The sequence below is a fragment of the Acomys minous genome (genome assembly GCF_964271855.1).
Source record: "Acomys minous genome assembly, chromosome: 11".
NCBI lineage: Eukaryota > Metazoa > Chordata > Mammalia > Rodentia > Muridae > Acomys > Acomys minous.
In genome coordinates this window covers 6932567-6955127 of record NC_140492.1, presented here as the reverse complement: position 1 = coordinate 6955127, position 22561 = coordinate 6932567, and the positions used below count along the sequence as shown (strand labels likewise).

Genomic DNA, 22561 nt, shown 5'->3' with positions numbered 1-22561 from the left:
CCTTTCTCTGTGACACCACGTCCTAGATGGTCCTCTCTCTACAACACTCCTAAGTAACCCTCTCCTTAAAAGAATTCAAAGCTTAGAATGTACTTTGGGGGCCATTAAAGAGAACAGGATTTAAAATAAACGGACAGGACCTCAAGTTATGAATGGAGGTCGGCTAGGCGGGGTGCTGGACTGCGGGGGGAGGGGGGGCCTGGGTTCCTGGGAACACCCGGGAAAGTCCCGCGGGCCGGGCGTGGGCGGGGCGTGGGCGGGGCGGAGCGGCTGTGCGGCTGGGCTGGGAAGAGGCGGGCGCAGCGCTCGCCATGGCCGCCGGGGTGCCAGCCTGAGCGGCGTCCACTCCACGGTCCCGGGCCGCCCGGGCCATGCGACCTCCGCCGCTGTGGCTGCTGTCGCTGCTGCTCTGTAGCCTCGGGGTCGCGGCGCTCCCGCCGGGTAAGCAGATTTCCTCATCCCCCTCTCCCAGGCATCCGCGGGTGTCGCGTCCACGCGTGGGTGTCGCCCCGAGCCTGCAGCGGGCGCGGGGTGGGAGTCTGCAGCGCTTCCCGTTCTGCGGGCGTCCGCGATCGGGTAGGGGACCGACCGGAGGAATCTTTGAGAAGGAGCTGCAGTGAGTGTGGCAAGGACCACGGGGAATTCCAGGCCTGGAGCTGGAGAGCCTAAGTTGTTGTTGGCTGCTTGGTGCCCGGGAGATCAGCTAAAGGACAGGGCCAACATTTGCTTTGGGTGACCTATAAAATCTTGGACTTACTTCCTCAGGATCTTATAAATGGGGAGCAGAAATATCCGTGTCCCCTTCAGTGTATGGGGGACCCGGGGTTTCAGCTGCGGCTCTTCGGATCACAGTTCTACCCTATTCCCCATAGACAGCCCTTTACCTGCGCTCAGCCTCCTGCCTCAGTCACCACCTGGCCATATTTATGAGCGAGTCATCAAAACCAACAAAAGAAAAAGACCTCATTCTTCGTACGTGTTTTATGTTTTCCTGGGTTCTTTCCCATGCGGAGATCATATCAAAGCTTGGGTATCTGAAGTCCACAGGGAGTGCGTGGTGCACGCTGTGAAAATGCAGAACTCTGGTTGAGAGAGAAAAAAGGTCCTAAAGTTTCCGGGCCAGCTTGGGCTGCTCGCAGCTAGTCCTGCGTCTGTTGTTGTTATAAATTTGGCCCGTTAGTTAGATAATCCCACAAACTGGGACGTTCCCTCCCGTTGAAAGGCAGTGTTGAGATGTTGGTCCTTCCATTGGCATCTCTTGCAAAGGCCCTAAGTTCGCTATCTCCTTAAGGGCAGAGGTGCAGAGGATGGACCCGGTTACATGGCTAACTTCTCAGGGACTCTGACTCTGATATTCCTCAAATTTGCCTTGGGCAATCTGGGTCTGCTTTTCTCCCCACGTCTCCTTTGGGGGAGAGCCTGCAATTGAGTTGTGAGAGAAGAGCTGCTACTTGCTTTCAGAGCCCCTAAGGGTGTCTGTGAACTGTGAGTGCAGAGGTTGATGGACATATTTAGAAACTTTACAATTGGCATTGTCACCGCACCCAGGGGAACAGCCATTTTTCTAATGATTAACTTTTATTATACACCACAGAAGTTGTGATCTGTGGCTCATTAACAACAAACTGGATCCTTGGATCTTTTCAAAGTGGTAGCTTTTTGCAAGTCTCTTTGGCTTGCATACCACTCTTTTAACAAATAACAGTTTATACTTTTCATGCTCAATTTCTTATGAAAAAACTCGGTAGGATACTTTTTAAAAGAAACCCCTTTTAGTCACAGTGCAAAGTGAAAATATTAACAATGATCTTGTGGCCAAGAGATAATGGGAAGATTCCCATACTGTTCTGTAGGGTATAAATGGCCTTTGGGAATCATAAGGTCGCTTTTAACAATGTATGAGGAGCCAGGTGTGGTGGCGCACATCTTTAATGTCAGCACTCAGAAGGCAGAGGCAGTTGGATGTCTGTGAGTTCCAGGCCAGCTTCGTCTACAAAGCAGGTCCAGGACAGCCAAGGCTACACAGGAAAACCCTGTCTCAAAAAAAACAAAACAAAAATAAACAAACCAAAAACAATGTATGGATGTTTTGCCTCCACGTATGTCTGTTGCACAACTTTGTGTTCCTGGTACCTGTGGAGGCCAAGTGTGTGTGTGTGTGTATGTGTTTTGTCACCATTGTCGGCAAGCTTGAAAGAATGTCCAAACCTTCTAGTTAGCATAGATACCACTGACAAGGACAGTAGGTCCCAAATAACTTAAAAGCCACTGGAAATACTCCTGTTTGGGTACTGTGTCATCGGCTGGATGCTTGATAGTCCTAACTCCCATTGATTGTGACGAGCTCCCAAGGGCTTTGTGTCCAGTTTCTCTCTGATGGCAAGCCTTCTCCTGAACGAGGTAATCTTCATATTTTATCGCCCAGAAGAGACAAGTGATCTAGGGAACAAAACAAAACAAAACCCACTTGCTATTGTGGCTTTACTGGAGAGAATAACTCCCTGGCTGTGGCTGAGGGTGAGGACTGTTTATTCACCGGTCACATTGGCGTTAGTCGTGACTCACATGAAGCCGACCGAGAGGCAGAGAGAGCAGGACTAGGACCGGGGAGGAGGTGTAACCGTCAAAGACCCGTCTCTGTTGACCTCCATTCACGGCCCTGCATTTCCAGGCTCCTCCACATAGCACCACAAGCCAGAGGACCCCACATGAAAAGCATGAGATGTGGGGTACATCTCAGGCCCAAACAACACAGAGGACTGGGGTTCAGTTCCCAGCACCCACGTCAGGAGGTTCACAGCCGCCAACTCCAGGGGGTCAGACGCCCTCTGCCTTCCACGGGCACCTGCAAACACGCGGTACACATAGCTGCATGCAGGCACACTCATGTACACTAATAAATCTCAAAAAAACAAGTGAAAGGCAAAACCAGATGGCATAGTCTGTTGGGCTTTTTTTCAAAGATGTGATTATTCGGGGGTTTAAGATATCAGTTTTTGGATGGTGAGAAAGCTGCTTGCTGCCAACTTTGATATCTAAGACCTACATGGTAGCGGGAAGGAACTGACTGCCACAAGTCTCTCTCTGTCTCTCTGTCTCTGTTTCTCTGTCTCTCTGTCTCTCTCTCTCTCTCTCTCTCTCTCTCTCTCACACACACACACACACACACACACTTATATACACACAGAGATAAATTAATTAAAGATGTCATTTTTTTGTTGTTTTTGTTTTTGTTTTTGAGACAGGGTCTCTCTGTGTAGCCTTGGCTGTCCTGGACCCGCTTTGTAGACGAGGCTGGCCTCGAACTCACAGCGATCCACCTGCCTCTACCTCCCAAGTACTGGGATTATAGGTGTAAGCCACCACGCCCGGCTTAAAGATGTCATTTTTAAGATGCGCTGTTTCCTGGGTCCCCATTCCCCATGGCTGCCTCACGGGTAAAGAGAGCCGGTTGCTGAGAACGGCTTGCATGGCCTCAGGCACAATATTCAACACTCTGTCTGGTCATGGCCAGATTAGCATGCCTTCTTCCCCAAAGAAGCCCCTGTCCCATGGCTGTTAGGTTACTTGAGAAGTGGCGGGTTCCGGGTCAGATGGTCTTAGAACAGGCAGAGGGATCCTGGCATTCTTGGTTGCACCTAGTGCAATCACTGCGGAGATCAGTTCAGTTTAATCTAGCCAGGAGGGGATCAAGTCCTTCCACCTGCTGTGCCTAGCACCATGACCTTTGCCCTCGAAACACCCTCCACACTCTGAGCCGAGAGCTGTTAAGATAAAGTTTTGTTTTGCTTTTGTCGTTTGCTGCAGCCACAGTGGGAAACTAACGTGGTCCCCATGGGTGGACCCAGGGTTTCAAAGACACTGCAGGTCCAGTAAAAGCTCAAAGACCCCTAGGGAGCTGAGCAAAGCCCCGCTCTACCTTCCTTCTCCGTGCACCTGCAGACAGTGAGTCAGGAACCACTGTTGATAAGAGATAAGCTGGGTGTGGTCTGCAAGAATGTGCCCTCTGCCCTTCAGAGACAGGTCCTTCCATCCTGCCCTCCTGCCCCACCCCTGTGATGTCCATGAGATCCAGACACTTGAGACTTGGTAGACACTTAAGAATAGATTAGCCAGGTTGGGGTGCTGCCACCCACTGAAGCTGCCAGTGACAGCCTCTTCACGTGCCTTCCGCATTGGGATGGACGGAAATCCCCTGCAACTGTGAGCTGTCAGATAGTTCTTCGATCACCGTGACAGAAAGTAACTAACCCAAGTCTTCAGAACCACCCAGAGAAGGTCAGCACCCCTGCCCTGGCCTGTGAAGTGAGACAAAGCCATGGCCCAAACACAAAGCAGACAAGGAAGAGAGAGCCTGGGCCTCTCCTGGTTCTGTTTGTGTTTCCATTCTTGGCAGCTGTCCATCAGTAGTCTTTTTTCCACCACATCCTCTGGGCCTGCTCTTCCAGACCCAGGGAGAAAACGGCCCTGAGTCTGGCAGCACCTCACCTCTTCAAAGTATGTGCTGTAGTGTTGAGGAAAGACTGACAGACAGCTGTCCACAATGAAGAAATGAGCAGAAAGATCTTTAAGTGCAGCTGGTGGGACACACCTACACATCCCGTGAGCTCACTCCTTCCTCAGGAGGAGTGTATAAGAGTCTACAGTGACCAGTCCCTCTCAGGAGACACAAATGCTTTATCCAAGGGCCTACACAAAAGGCAGAGGCAGAGGAGCCAGCCCACACAGTCCGTTTGTTTGTTTGGGGTTTTTTTGTCTTTGTTTTTTGAGACAGGGTCTCTTGTAACCTTGGCTGTTCTGGACTCTCATTGTAGACCAGGCTGGCCTCGAACTCACAGCGATCCGCCTGCCTCTGCCTCCCGAGTGCTGGGATTAAAGGCGTGCGTCACTGCCCAGCCGGTCTACTTCTAAGGTCTGCTTTTCTTACCACGCAGGTGTGAAGGACTCAGGTGTGGCATTCACTTTGGAGGAAAAACACAGCACGGAGGTGGAGCTGAGGGCAGGTTTGTAAACTCACCCCAGGGCTCTGGGCACGTTACAGGAGGTCACTCTGCTGAGGCAGGACTTCTGGACAGACAGTGGGGAGGCTCGCTGGAGAGGGAGCAGCGCACAAGGTCCCAAGGACAGTGTTTCCCAGGGGCAGAGAGGGGCCGGAGTGGAGAGGATGAAATTCCAGCATGGGCATCCAGAATGGGAACAGGGCTATTAGTAAAGTGTTTTACGACGTGTGGAGTCCACAGTTCGGAGACTCGTTTTCTTCAATGAATAAGATAAGGTTCCCAAGAAACTCAGTGGAGATAAAGCTATGCTGTGCAGGGCTTTCCTTATACCCAGTCTGAAAACGCCACCTAGCAAGGTTGTCTTTTTGTTGTTTCCTTGTTTGTTTGTTTTAATAGTTATTTATTTGTTATGTATACAGTGTTTTGCCTGAATGTACACATGCACACCAGAAGAAGGCACCAGATCTCATTATAGATGGTTGTGAGCCACCATGTGGTTGCTGGGAATTGAACTCAGGGCCTTTGGAAGAACAGCCAGTGCTCTTAACCGCTGAGCCATCTCTCCAGCCCCTTGTTGTTTGTTTTTTAAGTGTTGGACATCATACACAGGCTTTGAGCCTGCAAGGCAAGTGCTGTGCCACTTAGCCCCACCCTGCCCCCAGCACTGACAAGTGTATAACGTGAGGACATGACCGCTCCAAGGTGTGGCTGAATGGAACGTTTCTATAGATAGGAGGGGGGGGTACAGCCAGAGGCATCTGAGAGAGTCCAGGGTAGGGAGAGAAAGTAGTAGGCTAAACATGGCTAACAGACTAGACCAGGCTATGAGGAAAGCAGGGCAGCGGAAGAGCGAGGAAGATGAAAGAAACCCAAGAAAGTGCGTAGCCAAAAGACGACGGGATTACATAAGAATGAAGCTGGGAACAGAAGCCCATGAGTTGGAGTTTAAGATAGGGAGGGGGCCTCGGGTGAGAGGTCTTGAGAGGAGCCACGGGTCCTGAGCGAGCCTGGGGGCCAGCAGACACTTGGGTGTGCTAATAGACACCACGGTTAGCTATTTGTCCTGAGTTTCTTCTGTATCTGAGAACAGGGTGTCTTTCCTCTCTCACATATGGTTAGAGTAAGGGTCTTTCTTTTTTTTTGGTGGGGGGGGGAGGGGGGGGTTCGAGACAGAGTGTATCTCTGGCTGTCCTGGACTCACCTTGTAAGCCACGCTGGCCTCAAACTCAGTGATTCGCCTGCCTCCCGAGTGGGATTAAAGGCGTGCGCCACCACGCCTGGTTGAGTAAGGGACTTTCCAACCTGGTCCCTTGCCATCCCTTTTTTGGATGGATGTTTAGATTGTGAAGATAAGGACCCAGGAGAGAGAGACAAATTCCTTATGGTTCTTCCAGAGATGTGAGAGATGGTGAGCAGGCAAAATAATGTCATTTGAAAGATAGCCCAGGCATTAATCCCTGGACCTGGGGAATATGTGACCTTATATGACAGAAGGGACCTTACAGGTATGACTGAGTTGAAGATCCCCTCCATGTGGATCCTAGGTGCTGAGCTACATGGACTCAGGGTCATTACAAAGGCCCACAAAAGACAGAATACAGAGCCAGGAAAAAGCCCGAGAGAAGGTAACACAAGATTGACGTGGCCCAGCATTACCAGAGAATGGGGCACAAGCCAAACAATGCAAGTAGCCTCCAGAGCACAAAACAGAAGTAGCGGACTTTTCTCTTGGCAACTCCGGAAGTAACTGCACCCTGCTGCCACCTCCACCCTAGGCCTGTTTCTAACAGCCGACTGCCAGAGAGATGATAAATGATAAATGTGATAAAGTAACAAATGAGACAATACATCTGGGTTGTTAGAAGCTCTTGCATTTGGGGTGATAGGGCTATAAGCAGAAATGCGATGCAGGCAGGAAAAGCGCCTCTCTGAGATTCTTTGGTGGGTACCTGGTTTCCGCCAAGCCCTCAGCGAGCTAACCGTGCCTGTCCTCTGACTCGCTGCTTTGCCATGTGTGAACAGACAGCAGGGCTGACCGAGGAGCTAGGGTGAGAGCAGCCGGACCCACAGAGGTGGGGGCAAGGCAGTCTGGGTAGACAGGTGGCCCCAGTGGGCGCTGGAGGCCCCTCTACACTCCTGGCTTGGAAGGGCTCTCTAAAAACCTGCGATTTGCGTTTCCTGCTTTGAGTACGGGAGCAGCATGTTTTTTCCGTCTTCTGACTGTTTCTCATTAATCTTTCGATCAGGGAAAGTGCTTTGATGATATCTCTTTAGAGAAAAGGTTCCAGTGTTTACGTCTCTAGCCCAGCCCGCCTGGTATCTGCCTGACAGGGTGGATGGGGTTGATGGAACTAGTTTCTTTGGAGAATCTGCCATCTCTGGGGCGAATACATTCTTTGGTCATTTGCAGCCCTCAGAGCTGGGAGTCGTGTTAAAAGTGTGTGTTTCCTCCTTGGTGGCTTGGAACCTGGGGTTCAGCCTGTTATCTGGATCTCAGCGTCGGGATGCTGAGACCCTTTGAGGAGCAAATGATGTGTCCCGAGCCTTTGGGAGTTGCCTGCTCGATTTGGGGTGTCCGCATCCACACATGTATGCATGGTCACCTTGGTACTCCATGCAAGCTAAGTAGATAACTTCCTACCAACATCTTCACCCAAGCTCTATGGGATGTTCTGTTATTGTTTAGGGTTAGGAGCTATTCCTATAGAAAAATGGAGGTGTGCGCAGCCCAGAGTCACGTGCAGTCACAGATCTGTGGTTCCCGAGCCCTGCTCTACCTGCTGGAGCCTGCATGTGGAGGGTGACCTCAAACACTTCTCCCCCACTGCCCATAGTGTCATCCTCACAATCAGGCCCAGAAGGGGGTGCCAGGGAAAACAGGCCCTCCCATTCCTCAACTGTGACGAGAGCTGTGTTGAATAAATGGCTTTGACAACATGCACCAAAATGTTTTTGTAATTTGATGTTCTTTTCTGAATTTTTTCCCTCTCTCCTGTCCCTTCCCCCTCCCTCATTCTCTGTCGCCCCATCCCCCTCATTCTCTGTCACCCCATCCCCCTCATTCTCTGTCGCCCCATCCCCCTCATTCTCTGTCACCCCATCCCCCTCATTCTCTGTCACCCCATCCCCCTCATTCTCTGTCACCCCATCCCCCTCATTCTCTGTCGCCCCATCCCCCTCATTCTCTGTCACCCCATCCCCCTCATTCTCTGTCGCCCCATCCCCCTCATTCTCTGTCACCCCATCCCCCTCATTCTCTGTCACCCCATCCCCCTCATTCTCTGTCGCCCCATCCCCCTCATTCTCTGTCACCCCATCCCCCTCATTCTCTGTCACTGTGTCCCCACTCTGATTCCTTGCTCCTCTCAAGACCCTCCTTCCCAGCTTGCTGCTCCTCTGAACCTGGACATTTACCTGTACAATGATGAGCAGATTCTAACCTGGAACCCCCCGCCCCCCAGCAACGACACAAGCCCAGTGGTCTACCAGGTGGAGTATTGCTTGTAAGTGGATGTTCTGCGGGTACCCTTGCTGGGACCTGTTGGGGAGTGGGATGGAAACTGGAGTCGGGTCAGCAGACTGTAGTGAGGAGACCTGTGGGCAGCAGGTATTTTCCCCTTAAGTGTTTAAAAGCACCAAGGACCGAGATTTCATAACCTCCCACTGATCAGGGGCGGTTCAGGTCTGGCCTCTGTGTAACCTCCTTTAGTGGTGAAAGTTAATCCCTTTGTTCTTTTCAGAGTAAGCGTTCACTTCCGCCTGGGAAAGGCAAGAGGAAGCTTTCAGGTTTAAAACCTCAAGAGTCCAAACTGAGCCTACTAAGGAATTCAGGGGACTACAGTGGTGTCTCATTTTGTCACCTGGTTTTCTGTTTTGAATAATGCGTCTCCTCGTCCTCTGCTCGGCCTCTCTCCTCCCTCCTGTGTTTTCTCCACTGTTGGCCACTTGGTTCACAAGTAGGAAGCACTAAAGAGTGCGCTCAGCTCAGTGGCTTCGTTTGTCACAAGTTAATTGAAGATTCAGGTGAAATCTCTGGGCACATACTAGTAAACAAAGCCTGTTTTGTTTGTTTGTTTGTTTGTTTGTTGACCAGCATTCCTGTTTTGCTGGAACAATCCCCCTGCCTCAACCTCTTAAAGGAGCCAAGATTCTCTGCCTGTGCCGCTGTACTCAGAAAGGCTCCCACACAGCTTCGCATTGCAGACGAACTTGTTTGACTGAAGGTTTCTGCTTCTTTGTGGTGTGTGTGTGTGTGTGTGTGTGTGTGTGTGTGTGTGTGTGTGTGTGTGGTGTGTGCAGGTGGGCGTGCACACATGGAGGCCAGAGAGCATGGCAAAGTGCCTGCCTGAGTCCTGCTTCCCTCAGTTTTTGAGACTGTCTCTCACTGAGCCTGGAACTCTCCAGGCTAAATAGGCGGACCTGGGATCTGCCTGTCTCTCTGCCCTCACCCGCCCTGTGCCCACTGCACTGGGCTTTTATGGGTTCGCTCGGATGCTGAGGGTCGGAACCCAGGCTGGCAGTTAACAACAGTCATTTCTCCAGCCCCCTTCCTTCCTTTCTTTTTGGTAAACATTTTATAGCTTTTCATCAGGGGTTGAGGTTGGTTTTAGTAAGAGAAAAAGCTTTGGTAAAAACTAAAGCCAGCTGGTTTTCCATGGGAGGCTGGTGATGGCGGGGGTGGGGCCAGGTGGGGGAGGTCCCCCTGTTTTTGTTTTAAAATATGTTTTCTTGTTTGAGGTTTTACTGATTTTGAGACTAAGACTTAAAAACTGTGTTTGCTGGGTGTGGTGGCGTACACTTTTAATCCCAGCAGAGGCGAGGTAGAGGCAAAGGCAGAGACAGGCGGATCTCTGAGTTTGAGGCCAGCCTGCTCTACAGAGTGAGAACCCGGACAGCCAAGGCTACACAGAGAAACCTTGTCTCAAAAAACCAAAAAACAAAAGAAAACAAAAAACTGTGTTTATCTGTGGAAAGGTGGCATTGTCATTGTAAATGAAAGTGCCCTCTTTGCTTTTTATTACGGTCACTGTAGCAATGCCGAATCTGCAGGAAACATTGTGGGAAATTTTAAACTGGAAATAGTAGGTCACAGATAGCAGCCTCCAGGCTGGACAGCCCAAGTATTTAATCTTTTTTTTTTTTTTTTGGTTTTTCAAGACAGGGTCTTTCTGTAGCCCTGGCTGTCCTGGACTCACTTTGTAGACCAGGCTGGCCTCGAACTCACAGTGATCCGCCCGCCTCTGCCTCCTGAGTGCTGGGATTAAAGGCATGCGCCACCACGCCTGGCATATTTAATCTTTTTTAATTTTATTTTTATTTTATGTGCATTGGTGTGGGTGTGTCAGATCCCCGGAACTAGAGCTACAGCCAGTTGTCAGCTGCCATGTGGGTGCTGGGAATTGAACCCAGGTCCTTTGGAAGAGCAGACGGTATTCTTAACCACTGAGCCATCTCTCCAGCCCTCTCCCCACTCCCCCAAGTGTTTAATGTTTAATAAGAACATTAGTAGCAAAAAGTAAGAAATCTGGATATTTTTGCTTTAATAATAAAAAAAAAAGTATGACATTCTCCTGCTGTCTTGGAGGGCAAGGCCACAGCTTGTTGCCAAGCAGCCTTGCCTTGCCAGTCTCACCGTTTTCCCCACCCTGATTGCTGTAGCAATGTATGGTTTTTGTAGAAATTCAGAAGAGCAGCAAGAATCAAAGTAGGCAGCTGCTCTCCACGCTTGCTGCACGCCTACAGCCCAGCCTGGGGTTTTGGACACCACTTCAGCATATGTGGACCAAGGCCAGAGAGCCACAATAACCATAGCTACGCTGTCTTCAAGAGGAAGTCCACAGGCACTTCCGGTTCCCATGGTAACCACTCCAGCCCTCAGCCTTGAAAGCTGAGAGCAGGATCAGCATAAGAGGAATGTCCCAAGGTGTGAAACAAGGAAGAGAATGGTGTGTGTGTGTGTGTGTACGTGTGTGTGTACACATGTGTACATGCACATTAACACAGAGTTCTTCCTTCCTTCCTTCGTTTTTTCTTTCTTTGTTTTTGAAACAGAGTTTCTTCTGTGCAGCCCTGGGTGGCCTGGACTTACTTTTCAGACCAGGCTGTCCTCGAACTCACAGAGATCCCCCTGCCTCTGCCTCCTGAGCGCTGGGATTAGAAGCCACAGACATTACTTATTTTGTGTGTGTGTGCGCGCTGCAGAGGTCAGAGGACAGCTGGCGGAGTTGGTTCCCTCCCTCCGCCGTGCGGGGCTTACACTCAGGCCATCAGGCTTGGCACTGGTTGCCTTCATCCATGAGCCATCTCCTGCCCTGAGGTTTCTCTTCAAACAAGGAGACTGAGAAACTGTTAAGACACTAGAGTTTGAAAGCAGGTGGGGTTGGAGGTAGGATGGTGACACACACCTCTAGTCCCCGCACTCCAGAGGCCGAGGCAGGTGGATATCAAGTTCCAGGATAGTCAGGGCTCCACAGAGAAAACCTGTCTCAAAAAACCAAAAACAGAAAGAGAGAAGAGACAGAAAAACAGCCAGACAGAGACAGAGAAAGAAACTAGAATTTGATACAAGAAATCTATATCCTGATGACAAGTATTAAACTATCATGTATTGTTCCTTTTTTTGTTTGTTTTGTTTTTGTTTTTGTTTTTCGAGACAGGGTTTCTCTGTGTAGCTTTGGCTGTCCTGTACTCCCTTTTATAGACCACGCTGGCCTCGAACTCATAGCAATCCACCAGCCTCTGCCTCTGCCTCCCAAGCGCTGAGATTAAAGGCGTGCACCACCACACCTGGCCATATTGTTCCTTTTTGTGAAGACTGTTGCTTTAAAAAATTCGATTCTGGAGGTTAGCAAAATGGCTCAGCTGGTAAATACTTGCTGCTAGGTTTGATCCCCAAGACCCACTTGCTGGAAGGAAAAATTAACTATTTCAGAGTGTTCTCTGACCTGCACACACACACACACACACACACACACACACACACACACACACACACAATACACATATACACACACATCAGGCATGGTGACATGTAACTAATGTTCATATTTAGAGCAGATGAGTTACGTCAAAGTCAGTCTGGGTTGCACAGCAACACTGTATCTCAAAATTTAAAAAGAGCAAATGCATATTTTCTGGCTTGTTAATGCTGATAGAACATAGGGTTAACTTACATAAGACCCAGGATTTGATGCTGTCCGAGTTTCATTTCTTTTGCTGTGGTAAAATGCCCTGACAAGGCTGGGCATCGTGGCCCATGCCTTTAATCCCAGAACTTGGGAGGCAGAGGCAGTTTGGATCTCTGTGAGTTCGAAGCCAGCCTGGTCTACAAATCGAGTCCAGGATAGCCAGAGTTTGTTACACAGAGAAACCCTGTCTCAGAAAAACCAAACAGACAAACAAATACCCTGACAAAATGCATGCATGCTTGCTGCTGGCCCTCACGTCACATCCCCAACCTACACAGTCTAGGACCCAAACTCAGGGGTCAGTGCCACCTACGGTATGCAGGACAGTCACACAGTCACACAGACACGTGCACAGCTCTCTCAACAGACCCTTCACAGGAGAGTCTAGGATCTGTCAAGTTGGCAGCTAAAATTACTTGCCGCAGATGCCCAGTACACTCATACACAAAGAGTTAGGTCAGTGCACAGGGTCTGGGGTGTCTCATCTGATTAATAATGCTGGGATGGCTGATTTGATAGAGTCTTCCCCCCCCCAAGACAGGGTCTCTCTGTGTAGCCTTGGCAGTCCTGGACTTGCTGTGTAGACCAGGCTGGCCTCGAACTCCCAGCAATCCGCCTGCTTCTGCCTCCCAAAGTGCTGGGATTAAAAGCGTGCGCCACCACCGCCCAGCTCTTGATAGAGTCTTGATGAGCCGTGTGATATGCTCATCATTCTCTTAAATGAAGCCAATATCACCTTATTTTACCCTCTGTATGGAAAGAGATCCCTTCCCTCAGAACTCCTATTCCCCCATAAGTCTGTCTTCTGAGAAACATCTTTAAAAAGTTGTTCTGAGACGAGTGATGGCAGCACCTGCTTTTAATCCTAGCACATGAATGCACGCACGCACGCACATAAAAATAAAACACAAAATGTAAAAGCTTTAGGGGGAAAAAAACCCTAATAACTCTCCATCTTGAGTGAGCCTGTCACAAAGGCAGCCACAAGAGACCAGTGGTTATCCATATGGTTCTGTTCAGAATGAGGGGGCCTGTTGAGACATCAGTGTTGCCTGTGACTGGGGCACCATGTTGAGGAAAAATGGAGAATTAATCTGAAAGGGTATCATGGGAGGTTTTGTGTCGGGGTTGGGTAATAATATGTTTTAAAAATTGGTCATGGTGGCAGTTACCTAACCTTGTGCGTATCCTAAGAGCACTGAGTCAGTCCTTCGAAGTAGGCGTGGCCTGTGAACTAATTCTTAGTAAAGAGTCTCTGAACTTGACCTTTGCCAGAAAGGCTAAGTGATTGCAGCAATCATGGAAAAGCTAATGTTTCCAGAGAAGAGTGTTATGTGTAAGGAGAGGATTCTGGGAATTGAAGCCTTGTTTTCTTTCCCAGCATCGGTGGTTCTTGGCATACGTTCAAGAAGGTGAACTGTACGGACATCACAGAGACAAAGTGTAACTTCACGGAAGACAACCTCCCACGGGCAAACAAGATCTTCCTGCGCGTTCGAGCCAAGCAAGGAGAGCACACTTCTGACTGGGTCAGACTGGATCCATATGAATACTACTACAAAGGTAAGAGCATGTGGGTAGAACACTTTACAGGGCTGGAGAGATGGCCCAGCAGTTAAGAGCACTTGTGGCTCTTACAGAGGACCAGAGTTCAGTTCCCAGCACCCAAACTGGGGAGCCCACAACTGCCTGAAACCCCAGCTCCAGGACATCCAACACCCTTTACTGGCCTCCTCAGACACCCACACACCCACACACAGATAAACAGAATAAATACGTCTTTAAAAGGAAGTGCTGCCGAGCAGTGGTGGCGCACGCCTTTAGTCCCAGCACTCGGGAGGCAGAGGCAGGCAGATCGCTGTGAGTTGGAGGCCAGCCTGGTCTACAAAGCGAGTCCAGGACAGCCAAGGTTACACAGAGAAACCCTGTCTGGGGAAAAAGAAAAAAAAAGCAAGTGCTGCAGTCTCAGGTTTCCTTACATGCTGCTGTGAGCAATACTGAACCGACCCTAGGCCTTGGTCCTGGCTCTCATCCTAAATAAGCCAAAGACAATAGGTACAATCTTCAGAAGCTGCTGACCCTGGAGGCTCAGGCCAAAGCTGTGTCATTTGCCACACCAGGCTCCAAATTTGACCTGCTGCCTGTTACTGTAAGCCTTATTTTATGGGAAGACAGTTACACTCGCTTCTTGTTTTCTTTGCTGTGGCGCTGGAGAGCAAGGTCTGATAACGTGCTAGGTAGTTTTGTGGCACTGAGCCATAGTCCCCACCCATCTCACTTTGTAGATCAGGCTGGCCTCGAACTCACAGCGATCCTCCTGCCTCTGCCTCTCGAGGGCTGGGATTGAAGGTGTGTGCCACCACGCCCGGCCTCCATCTCAGTTCTGAGAGCACGCACCCATGTGTGTTGGATCCTGGTCACACTTCCTGATCCAGCACAACTGTGTCTTGGTTACTCAGAGGAAGCAGAAACCTCAGGTCCTATGCTGTGCCTGTCACAGTGTGGCCGTGCCAGAAGCTTCCTGTCTCTGGTTGGCTCATGCACAAAGGAGATTACCCTGTGGAGATGGATGGCTTAGCGGTTAAAGCCCTGGCCATGGAAGCTTAGAACCACAATTCAGATCCCGAGAAACCTACACAACTGTCAGGTATAATTACAGCCTCTGAAGACAGAGATGGGGTCCCCAGGTGGGGTCCCCAGGAATGTGGCTGACAGTGACGAAGGGGTAAGGGCGATCAAACATGATTCCTGATATTGACCGCCTGCTTCCACATGCATGAACACACAGGCACATGTTCATCCACATACATGTGCCTACACATGCAAACACACACATATGCACACGCGCGCACGCACACACGCTCGAGCACTCAAAATTCAAGTATAAGACAAGGGGAGATGTGCCCACTGTCTAGATAGTTGATGCTGAATTAAGCAGTTACAGTTAGTTACTTTGGCTGGTTTTTTGTTTGGTTGGTTTTTGGTTTGTTTGTTTTTTATTTTTTGTTTGGTTGGTTTGTTTTTGTTTTCAAGACAGGGTTTCTCTGTGTGTCCTTGGCTGTCCTAGACTCACTTTGTAGACCAGGCTGGCCTCGAGCTCACATTGATCTGGCTGCCTCTGCCTCCAGAGTGTTGGGATTAAAGGCTTGCACCACATGCCTGGCTTGTTTTTTGTTTTTTTGTTTGTTTTGTTTTGTTTTAAGAAGTGTAATCCTGCAGGGTGTGGTGGCACAGGGTGTGAGTTTGAGGCCAGCCTGAACTACAGAGTGGGTTCCAGAATAGCCAAAGTTACACAGAGAAACTTTCGGTCTTGAAAACCCAAAAAGGAGGAGGAGGAGCCACCTTGGATAGCATGGCAAATTTTATTGTTACCACCACTATAACAACAAAATGCAATAGAAAATTTTAAATAAAACTAAATAAATAAATCATTAAATAAGTAAAAATCCTCAAAATAATCCAGAGCCATTACAGTGCAAACTTATTGAAAACTGTGCTAGGGGTTAAGGGTGGTAGTCCACACATTTAATCGCAACATTCAAGAGGCGTAGGCAGGCAGATCGCTATGAGTTCGAGGCCAGCCTAGCCTACAAAGCGAGTCCAGCATAGCCAAAATAGCATAGAGAAACCCTGTCTCAAAAGCCCACAACCAAAAATAAAAAATAAAAAGAAATCTGTATGCGGCACATCTCAAGGGTATGGCCTTGCACAAGGCACTCAAGACTGTTAGCTGAGAGTCGCTTGTAAGCAAAACTTCCAGAATCATGGCTGGCATCAGAATCCCAGAGAAACAGAACAGAAACTTAAGCCAGGGGTGAAGATTTCATTCAGGTGGAGAAAGAAATGCAAGATTTGAAAATTGCATACAGATTCTTGTAACTGGCCGTGTCCCTCCCTGATGGGGACCAGGAAACACTATCCGTGTTGTTCTCAGGGATACCGGCTCAGAGGGCCTTTCAGTAGGGTGAATCCTGCACTCGCCAGAGCCTGGTGTGAGGCCACAGGTAGGTTCTGCAAAGTCCTTTCCTTCCACTTGGATGCTGGCTTCCCAGTGACCCTGTATTCAGAGCGGGCATCTGAGTGCAGCACATTGCTTATATATAATTACAAATGTGTGCGTACACACGGTGTAGATGTATATTGTGTATAACAGAGACACAGTATATCCGGTGAGTGTCGTGTGTCATTCATGTGGGGGTTTTGTTCCTAATTCTATTTCAGTTACTGTGGGGCCTCCACGGAGCATTGCGGTGGCCCCAAGAGAGGACTCCTCCCTCATCATCAGCTTCGCCCCTCCCTTTCATGTGGTCGGTGAGGCAGCTTTTCAGTATCGTGTCCGCTACTGGGAGAAGACAGGAAGCCAGCAGGCAAGGATGCTTTTCTCCTTTGCTTAGGGTTTCTTCTCTTTAGAGTTTCTGATTTGGATGAAAGAAGATTTTCCACATGAGGCAGGAGATTGCTAGGGTCTCCTGAGATTTGAGCCCTGGGGTGGTTTTAATTCTCTCTGCTCTATGGAGCTCTCTTCTGGTCTCTTTGGTGGCATCGTTTCCTGCTGTCTGGTTCCACTCATCGGCTTTGCTAGTTCCTTGTCTGTGGTGAGCTTGCTGTGTCTGGACTTTGGGGAAGCCTAGTGGTCTGTTTACCTTCAAACCACTTAGTTAGGCCTGGCGGATGGCAATACCTTTTTGATGCTTTCTCAGTTGCTGTCAGCCAAGCAGTAACCAACCAACCAACCAACCAAACCAACATGGGGACAAACCCAGGACAAGGCCTCTGTCTTTTCCCTTTGATGCCACTCCCCTGGAGCCACTTCTCATGTGGACTACATGGCAGGGGTCTGCAGTGTCATGTGAAGGGTTCGATTGGTCTGCACAAAAGGCCATACATGACTAGACGGAGATTGCCTGGCAGGAGAAAACACATCGGGGATTAGGACCTCCAAGTATGACAAAGCAGAGCACACCTGGGGCATCACAGACAGATGTGGCCAACAGAAAGGCTGACTGAGACCTTGCTGGCCCAGCTCTCTCCTGAGGACATAAAGACCTGTGTCATTTTAACCATAAAGAGATCAGCACATTTGACTTCAAACCAGAAATTGCTTGGGAATTAAAGCAACATCGTAGGATTTCTTTTTTTCCCTCTGTGTCTAACTCAAGACATGGATGTTTATTTTATTGTCTGTGTGTGAGGGGTGTGTGTGTGCACGTGCACGTGCTCACAAGCCCACACATCCATCTATACTTGCATGTGTGGAGGCCAGAGGTGGCCTCCTCTGTTGCTCTCTGCCTTATGTTTTTGAGGCAGGGTCTCTCTCTGAAGCTGGCGTTCACCATTCAGACAGAATGGCAGGCCACTGGGTTCCAAGGAACCACTTGTCTCGCACCCCCCAATACTCCCCCCACCGCCCACCTACCCCCCCCCCCCCAGTTCTGTGCACACAGGAAAATGTCAACCTGTCAGATTTTTTTTTAATTTAGTTTTTAATTTATGTGCATTGGTGTGAGGGTGTCAGATCTTGGAGTTACAGACGGTCTCCAGCTGCCATGTGGGTGCTGGGAATTGAACCCGGGTCCTTTGGAAGAGCAGGCAGTGCTCTTAACCGCTGAGCCATCTCTCCAGCCCAACCTGTCAGATTTTTACACGGGTGCTGAGGATATGAACTCAGCTCCTTCTGATTACACGGCGAACACTGTGCCCACCCAGCCATCTCCACAGCCCAAGGTTTTGGTTTTACAGAAGGGATGTTTATACTAGAAATTAAGTTCTGGTTGCTGGCTTAGGAGCGCTCACAGGCCTGTGGTCTGGTGACCACTGTGGCTGTGGCGCTGTCAACACCTGCCTGTCTCACCTGGGTGGCTGTGGTGCTGTTATCGACACCTGCCTGTCTCACCTGGGTGGCTGTGGTGCTGTCATCGACACAGGTGAGAGGCCCGTTCTTGGACAACTTCACTGTACTGGATAACTTGAAGCCGCTCACAGTGTACTGTTTACAAGTTGAGGCACAGCTGATTTGGAAAAACAACAGTGTCCGTCCACCTGGGATAAGCAACGTATCTTGTCATGAAACCACAGCGGGCGGTAAGACATACCCTCCTGTATCCCTTACGTGCTGCTAACAGGCTTCTCCTGAAATAGTGAAGGCAGGCGTGCTGTGGGGCGGCGGCGGTAGGAGCAGAGACCCGGAAGTGCTCGCCTGAAAGGGCGACTGTGTTGAGGTCTGCAGCAGCACGGCCTGCATGACTAGGCTGAGTCACCTCCAAAGCACTTAAGACCAGGAGTTTGTCAGGTTTGGGGTTGACTTGTTTCAGACTTTAGAATATTTGCATATACATAATGGGGTGTCTTAGGGATGAGTCTCGAGTCTGAACACAAAAGTCCCTTATGTTCATAGATACCATATATGTATACCCTAAAGGAGGCTTTATATAAGATTTTTTTAGTACATGAGTGTGGAATATTTTATTGTATTTGTGTGTGTGTTCGCACACGCGCACGTGTCTGTGTATGTGAGTGCACTTGAGTGGAGGTCAGAGGACAGGTCTCTCCTGTCACCACGTGGGTCTCCAGGATGAAGCTCGGGCTTAGACAAAGGCGCCTTTATTTGCTGAGCCATCTCACTGCCCCAAGTGCGTGCGCACGGGTTCTTGAACTATGACCCGTCACATGAATTTAGATGTGGACTTCTCATTTGCGGTATTATGACATGACAGTTTTTGATCTGGGAATAGAAATGTTTAGATTTCACATTTTCAGATCATCCAGAATTATTAATTTAAGCGCAGAAGGCAAGAGCAGGAAGGGGGTGGGGGGTCCTGTGGCTTTTCCTGGGACAAGCAAAGGGCCACGCAGTGGTGGATGAGACATGGACAGCTGTCTGTGCCTTACTCACTTTCTTTTTTTTTTTTTTTTTTTTTTTTTTTTGGTTTTTCGAGACAGGGTTTCTCTGTGTAGCCTTGGCCATCCTGGACTCACTTTGTAGACCAGGCTGGCCTTGAACTCACAGCGATCCACCTGCCTCTGCCTCCCGAGTGCTGGGATTAAAGGCGTGTGCCACCACGCCCGGCCTGCCTTACTCACTTTCATTCCGTCTTTTTCAGCCTCCCCCAGGCATCAGCAAATCATCCTGATCTCCGTTGGGATCTCCATGCTGCTGCTGGCGCTCACAGTAGCCTGCTTCTTCCTGTTCCTCAAATACCAAAGTCGGCTGAAATACTGGTTTCAGGCTCCACCCAGGATCCCAGAACAAATAAGAGAGGTCAGTGTGCAGATGCATGTGAGTGAGTCACTGTGACCCCAGCGACCACGTGGGAGACAACTGACACCCAAAAGTTGTCCTCTGCCCTTTATCCATGGGCACTTACACACACACACACACAACACACACACACACACACACACACACACACACACACACACACACACACACACGTACGTTCACACAGATTAAATTAGTAAAATGAATGTTGGGCATGGTCGGAGTCTGTAAAGACACGTGGCACCTGTGGTGATGGGTTCAAGGTCCCCCTGGTTGACACTGTCAGAGAGGAGCAGTTCCTGATGTCCCTTGGGTTTTACTGGGCTCGTCCTGCCCCTTGGCCACAGCCCTCAGAAGCAATGACGAGTCTGGGTTTACCACAGTTGTCTCTCTGGGGGAGAAATCTAAGGTTTTGGTGCAGTTTCTTGGGAAAGTGTGAAAACTGCCAAAGGTCACTGATGTTACATGAGAACAGAAAATGGTTTCGCTTCTATTTCTAGAGGTTTCGCGCACACACGTGACTCCTCTTCTGTTCCTCTCTTTGCTGGCAGTTAGCACTTGGCATCTCTTAGCATTTCTAAGAGCTGTAGCGTTTCTAAGAGCTGTAAGCAGAGCTTATAGCCAAAGACAAAGGGGAAAGGAAGTTCAGGGCTATGAGGCCCCTGGCCCCACTCCAATGCACCCCAGGGCTTTACCCAGCCATAGCTGAATGAAAATTAAAGATTACATTTTTTAAAAATTTTATTGGGTGGTGTGTGCGGATGTGTGTGTGTGTGTGTGTCAGAGGACACCTCTTTTATGTATATGAGTGCTCTGTCTGTCTGTACACCAGCAAGCCAGAAGAGGGTAACAGATCTCATTATAGATGGTTGTGAGCCCCCATGTGGTTGCTGGGAATTGAACTCGGGACCTTCAGAAGAACCTCTGAGCCATCTCTCCAGCCCCCACAGAGGGCAAGTCTTGGAGTCAATTTTCTCCTTTCATCATATGGGGATCAAAGTCAGGTGGTCAGGCTTAGCAGCAAGCACCCTTACCCAGTGAGTCATTTCCCCACCAAACGTTGTTACGTTTCTTAAATGTTTGAAGGCTCATGGCCCACAAAGTGCACACTGAGGACAGTGCAGATTCCTACTTAGAGTCTCTGTGTTCTGCCCTCACGGCTTTCACCACCTGAGTGTGGTTGGCCCTTAGGCCTCATGTTGTTCAAGTTGGTTTGGTTTTTACAACGCTGAGGGTGAAACCCAGGCTCTTGTGCTTCTTGCTCTGAACTACACCCCCCATTACAGAGATAAGGGGTAAAGAGACAGGCACATGCTGGAAATCAGGGCTAGGCATATGTTAGCATCAGGGTGTGGGCTTACCATGGGCCAGGCTTGGGCTTGACCCCAGGATCACAACAGTAGCAATAATGATTGGTGGTGGTTATAATACTTCTATATTGTCCTGATTATACTGTGACTCCATCGACTACAGGTAGAGCCTTTGTGTGTGAAACTGCTTATAACTGGTTTGCCTTCTAACCTTTCCTAGTATTTAAAGGACCCAGATCAATTCATCTTAGAAGACTTGGACAAGGAGAGTTCACCAAAGGACGAGGCCTGGGACTCTGTATCAGTCATTTTCTTTCCAGAAAAGGAGCAAGATGATATGCTCCAAACACTATGAACCAGGGCACCGCTCCCTGCTTACCCAGGAGGACAATGATCAGGGCACCAGTCCCTGCTTACCCAGGAGGATCAAGGGGTGCCCAGGAGGATCAGTGCCCAGGAGGACAATGATCAGGGCACTGGTCCCTCCCTGCTTACCCAGGAGGACGGTGATCAGCACAGGGGCTGACCTTCTGCCTGGACCCCAAAGGGATCACCAGTATCCTGGGGACTTCTGCCTCAGGTATGCCTTTGGGTACTGGGGAGACTGTATTGCTTATTCTGTGAGTTTTCTGGATTGTACAAGTATCTAATAGGATTCCACAGAAAATATCTCAGGAAAAAAAAAAGACTTAAACACTAAAAAGGCGAACAATCATTTACTGGCAACATGGCTGCAATCCTGTGATGCTTTCTTCATTGTTAGCCGCCCTGGCTGCCAGGAGGCTAGGTCCTTGCCTTCACCTTGGGAAATGAGTTGTCCCAGCCGTCCCAGCCTGTCACAAAGAGGGGCCCCTAGTGCCCTCTTCATGTCCAGGGTGATGGCTTAAATGTGACTACCCTGTGCTCAGAGTTTGCCCAGCCTGTACAGGGCCCCCCCAACACTTCACACACGTAAGAGGTGATCAACCTTGTAAATAGCGTCCTGATAACTTAAGCCTTTTTTTTAAATCTAGAAATAAAAGATTGTATATTGAACTTTCTTTTTTAAGTCTTGAGTTTTTCTTCTTTATCCTCCTCCCTCTCCCCCACCTCTGCCTTCTTTGCTTTGACCTGTTTTCTTCAAACTACTTACTTTTGAAAAGTTCTAGCCAGGCGTGGTGGCACAAGCCTTTTATCCCAGCATTCTGGAGGCAGAGGCCGGTGGGTGGCTGTGAATTTGAGGCCAGCCTGATCTACATAGTGAGTCCCAGGACAGCCAGGGCTATGTAGAGAGACTTTGTCTCAAAACTAAAAATAAATAATAAATGAAACAAAAAAAATTGTATCTAAACTTGGTTTTTGGGGGGTTTGTTTTGTTTTTGTTTTTTCAAGACAATAGGGTTTCTCTGTGTAGCCCTGGCTGTCCTAGACTCCCTTTGTAGATCAGGCTGGCCTTGAACTCACAGTGATCCGCCTGCCTCTTCCTCTTGAGTGCTGGGATTAAAGGTTGAGTACCCACCGTGCCTGGCTAACTTGTGTTTTAATTTACATTCAGTAAAGCTGATGAGTCCTTAGGAGACTTCAGCAAGAAATCAGCCCCTGCCATCTGTCTCATCTCTCTCTTCTTCAAAGTCATGAGGGTAGTCATGAGGGTGCCATCAACACATAGGGCACAAACCAGTCACAGTGTTCACCCAGTAAGGAGTACACTCCCAACTGTGTTACCCACAAGCATGTAAGCTCACTGCTACTCTTGCTTGGCTTCCCAAAGGTACATTTCCAACCCTTTGGCGTGATTTAACATTTAGGAAAGGGTGTCTATATTGC

The 22561-nt window shown here is 49.3% G+C and overlaps 1 protein-coding gene across 3 annotated transcripts; it reads left to right on the top strand.

The window, feature by feature from the left end:
• The first annotated feature begins 277 nt into the window (after positions 1-277).
• IFNGR2 (interferon gamma receptor 2) lies at positions 278-21795 on the top strand. 3 transcript variants are annotated; one of them, XM_084800364.1, is made up of 9 exons: positions 278-441; positions 4935-5003; positions 8371-8503; positions 13569-13750; positions 16409-16554; positions 18112-18268; positions 19288-19445; positions 20976-21143; positions 21182-21795. In XM_084800364.1, exons 1-8 carry the CDS (start codon positions 372-374, stop codon positions 21108-21110), a joined length of 1050 nt encoding a protein of 349 aa, XP_084656490.1. In that variant the 5' UTR covers positions 278-371; the 3' UTR covers positions 21111-21143; positions 21182-21795. The 3 variants fall into 3 exon arrangements, with proteins under 3 accessions (XP_084656490.1, XP_084656489.1, XP_084656491.1); XM_084800363.1 differs by having other exon boundaries at positions 20976-21795; XM_084800365.1 differs by lacking the exon at positions 4935-5003 and having other exon boundaries at positions 20976-21795.
• The last annotated feature ends 766 nt before the right edge of the window (positions 21796-22561 follow it).

What these genes read in the sequence shown, in the direction of transcription:
- IFNGR2 (XM_084800364.1), top strand. Translation starts at nt 372, where the DNA reads ATGCGACCTCCGCCGCTGTGGCTGCTGTCGCTGCTGCTCTGTAGCCTC. An exon ending in GGTCGCGGCGCTCCCGCCGG is followed by an intron (nt 442 to 4,934) that starts GTAAGCAGATTT and finishes CTTACCACGCAG; the next exon opens with GTGTGAAGGACTCAGGTGTG. An exon ending in TCATGAAACCACAGCGGGCG is followed by an intron (nt 18,269 to 19,287) that starts GTAAGACATACC and finishes CGTCTTTTTCAG; the next exon opens with CCTCCCCCAGGCATCAGCAA.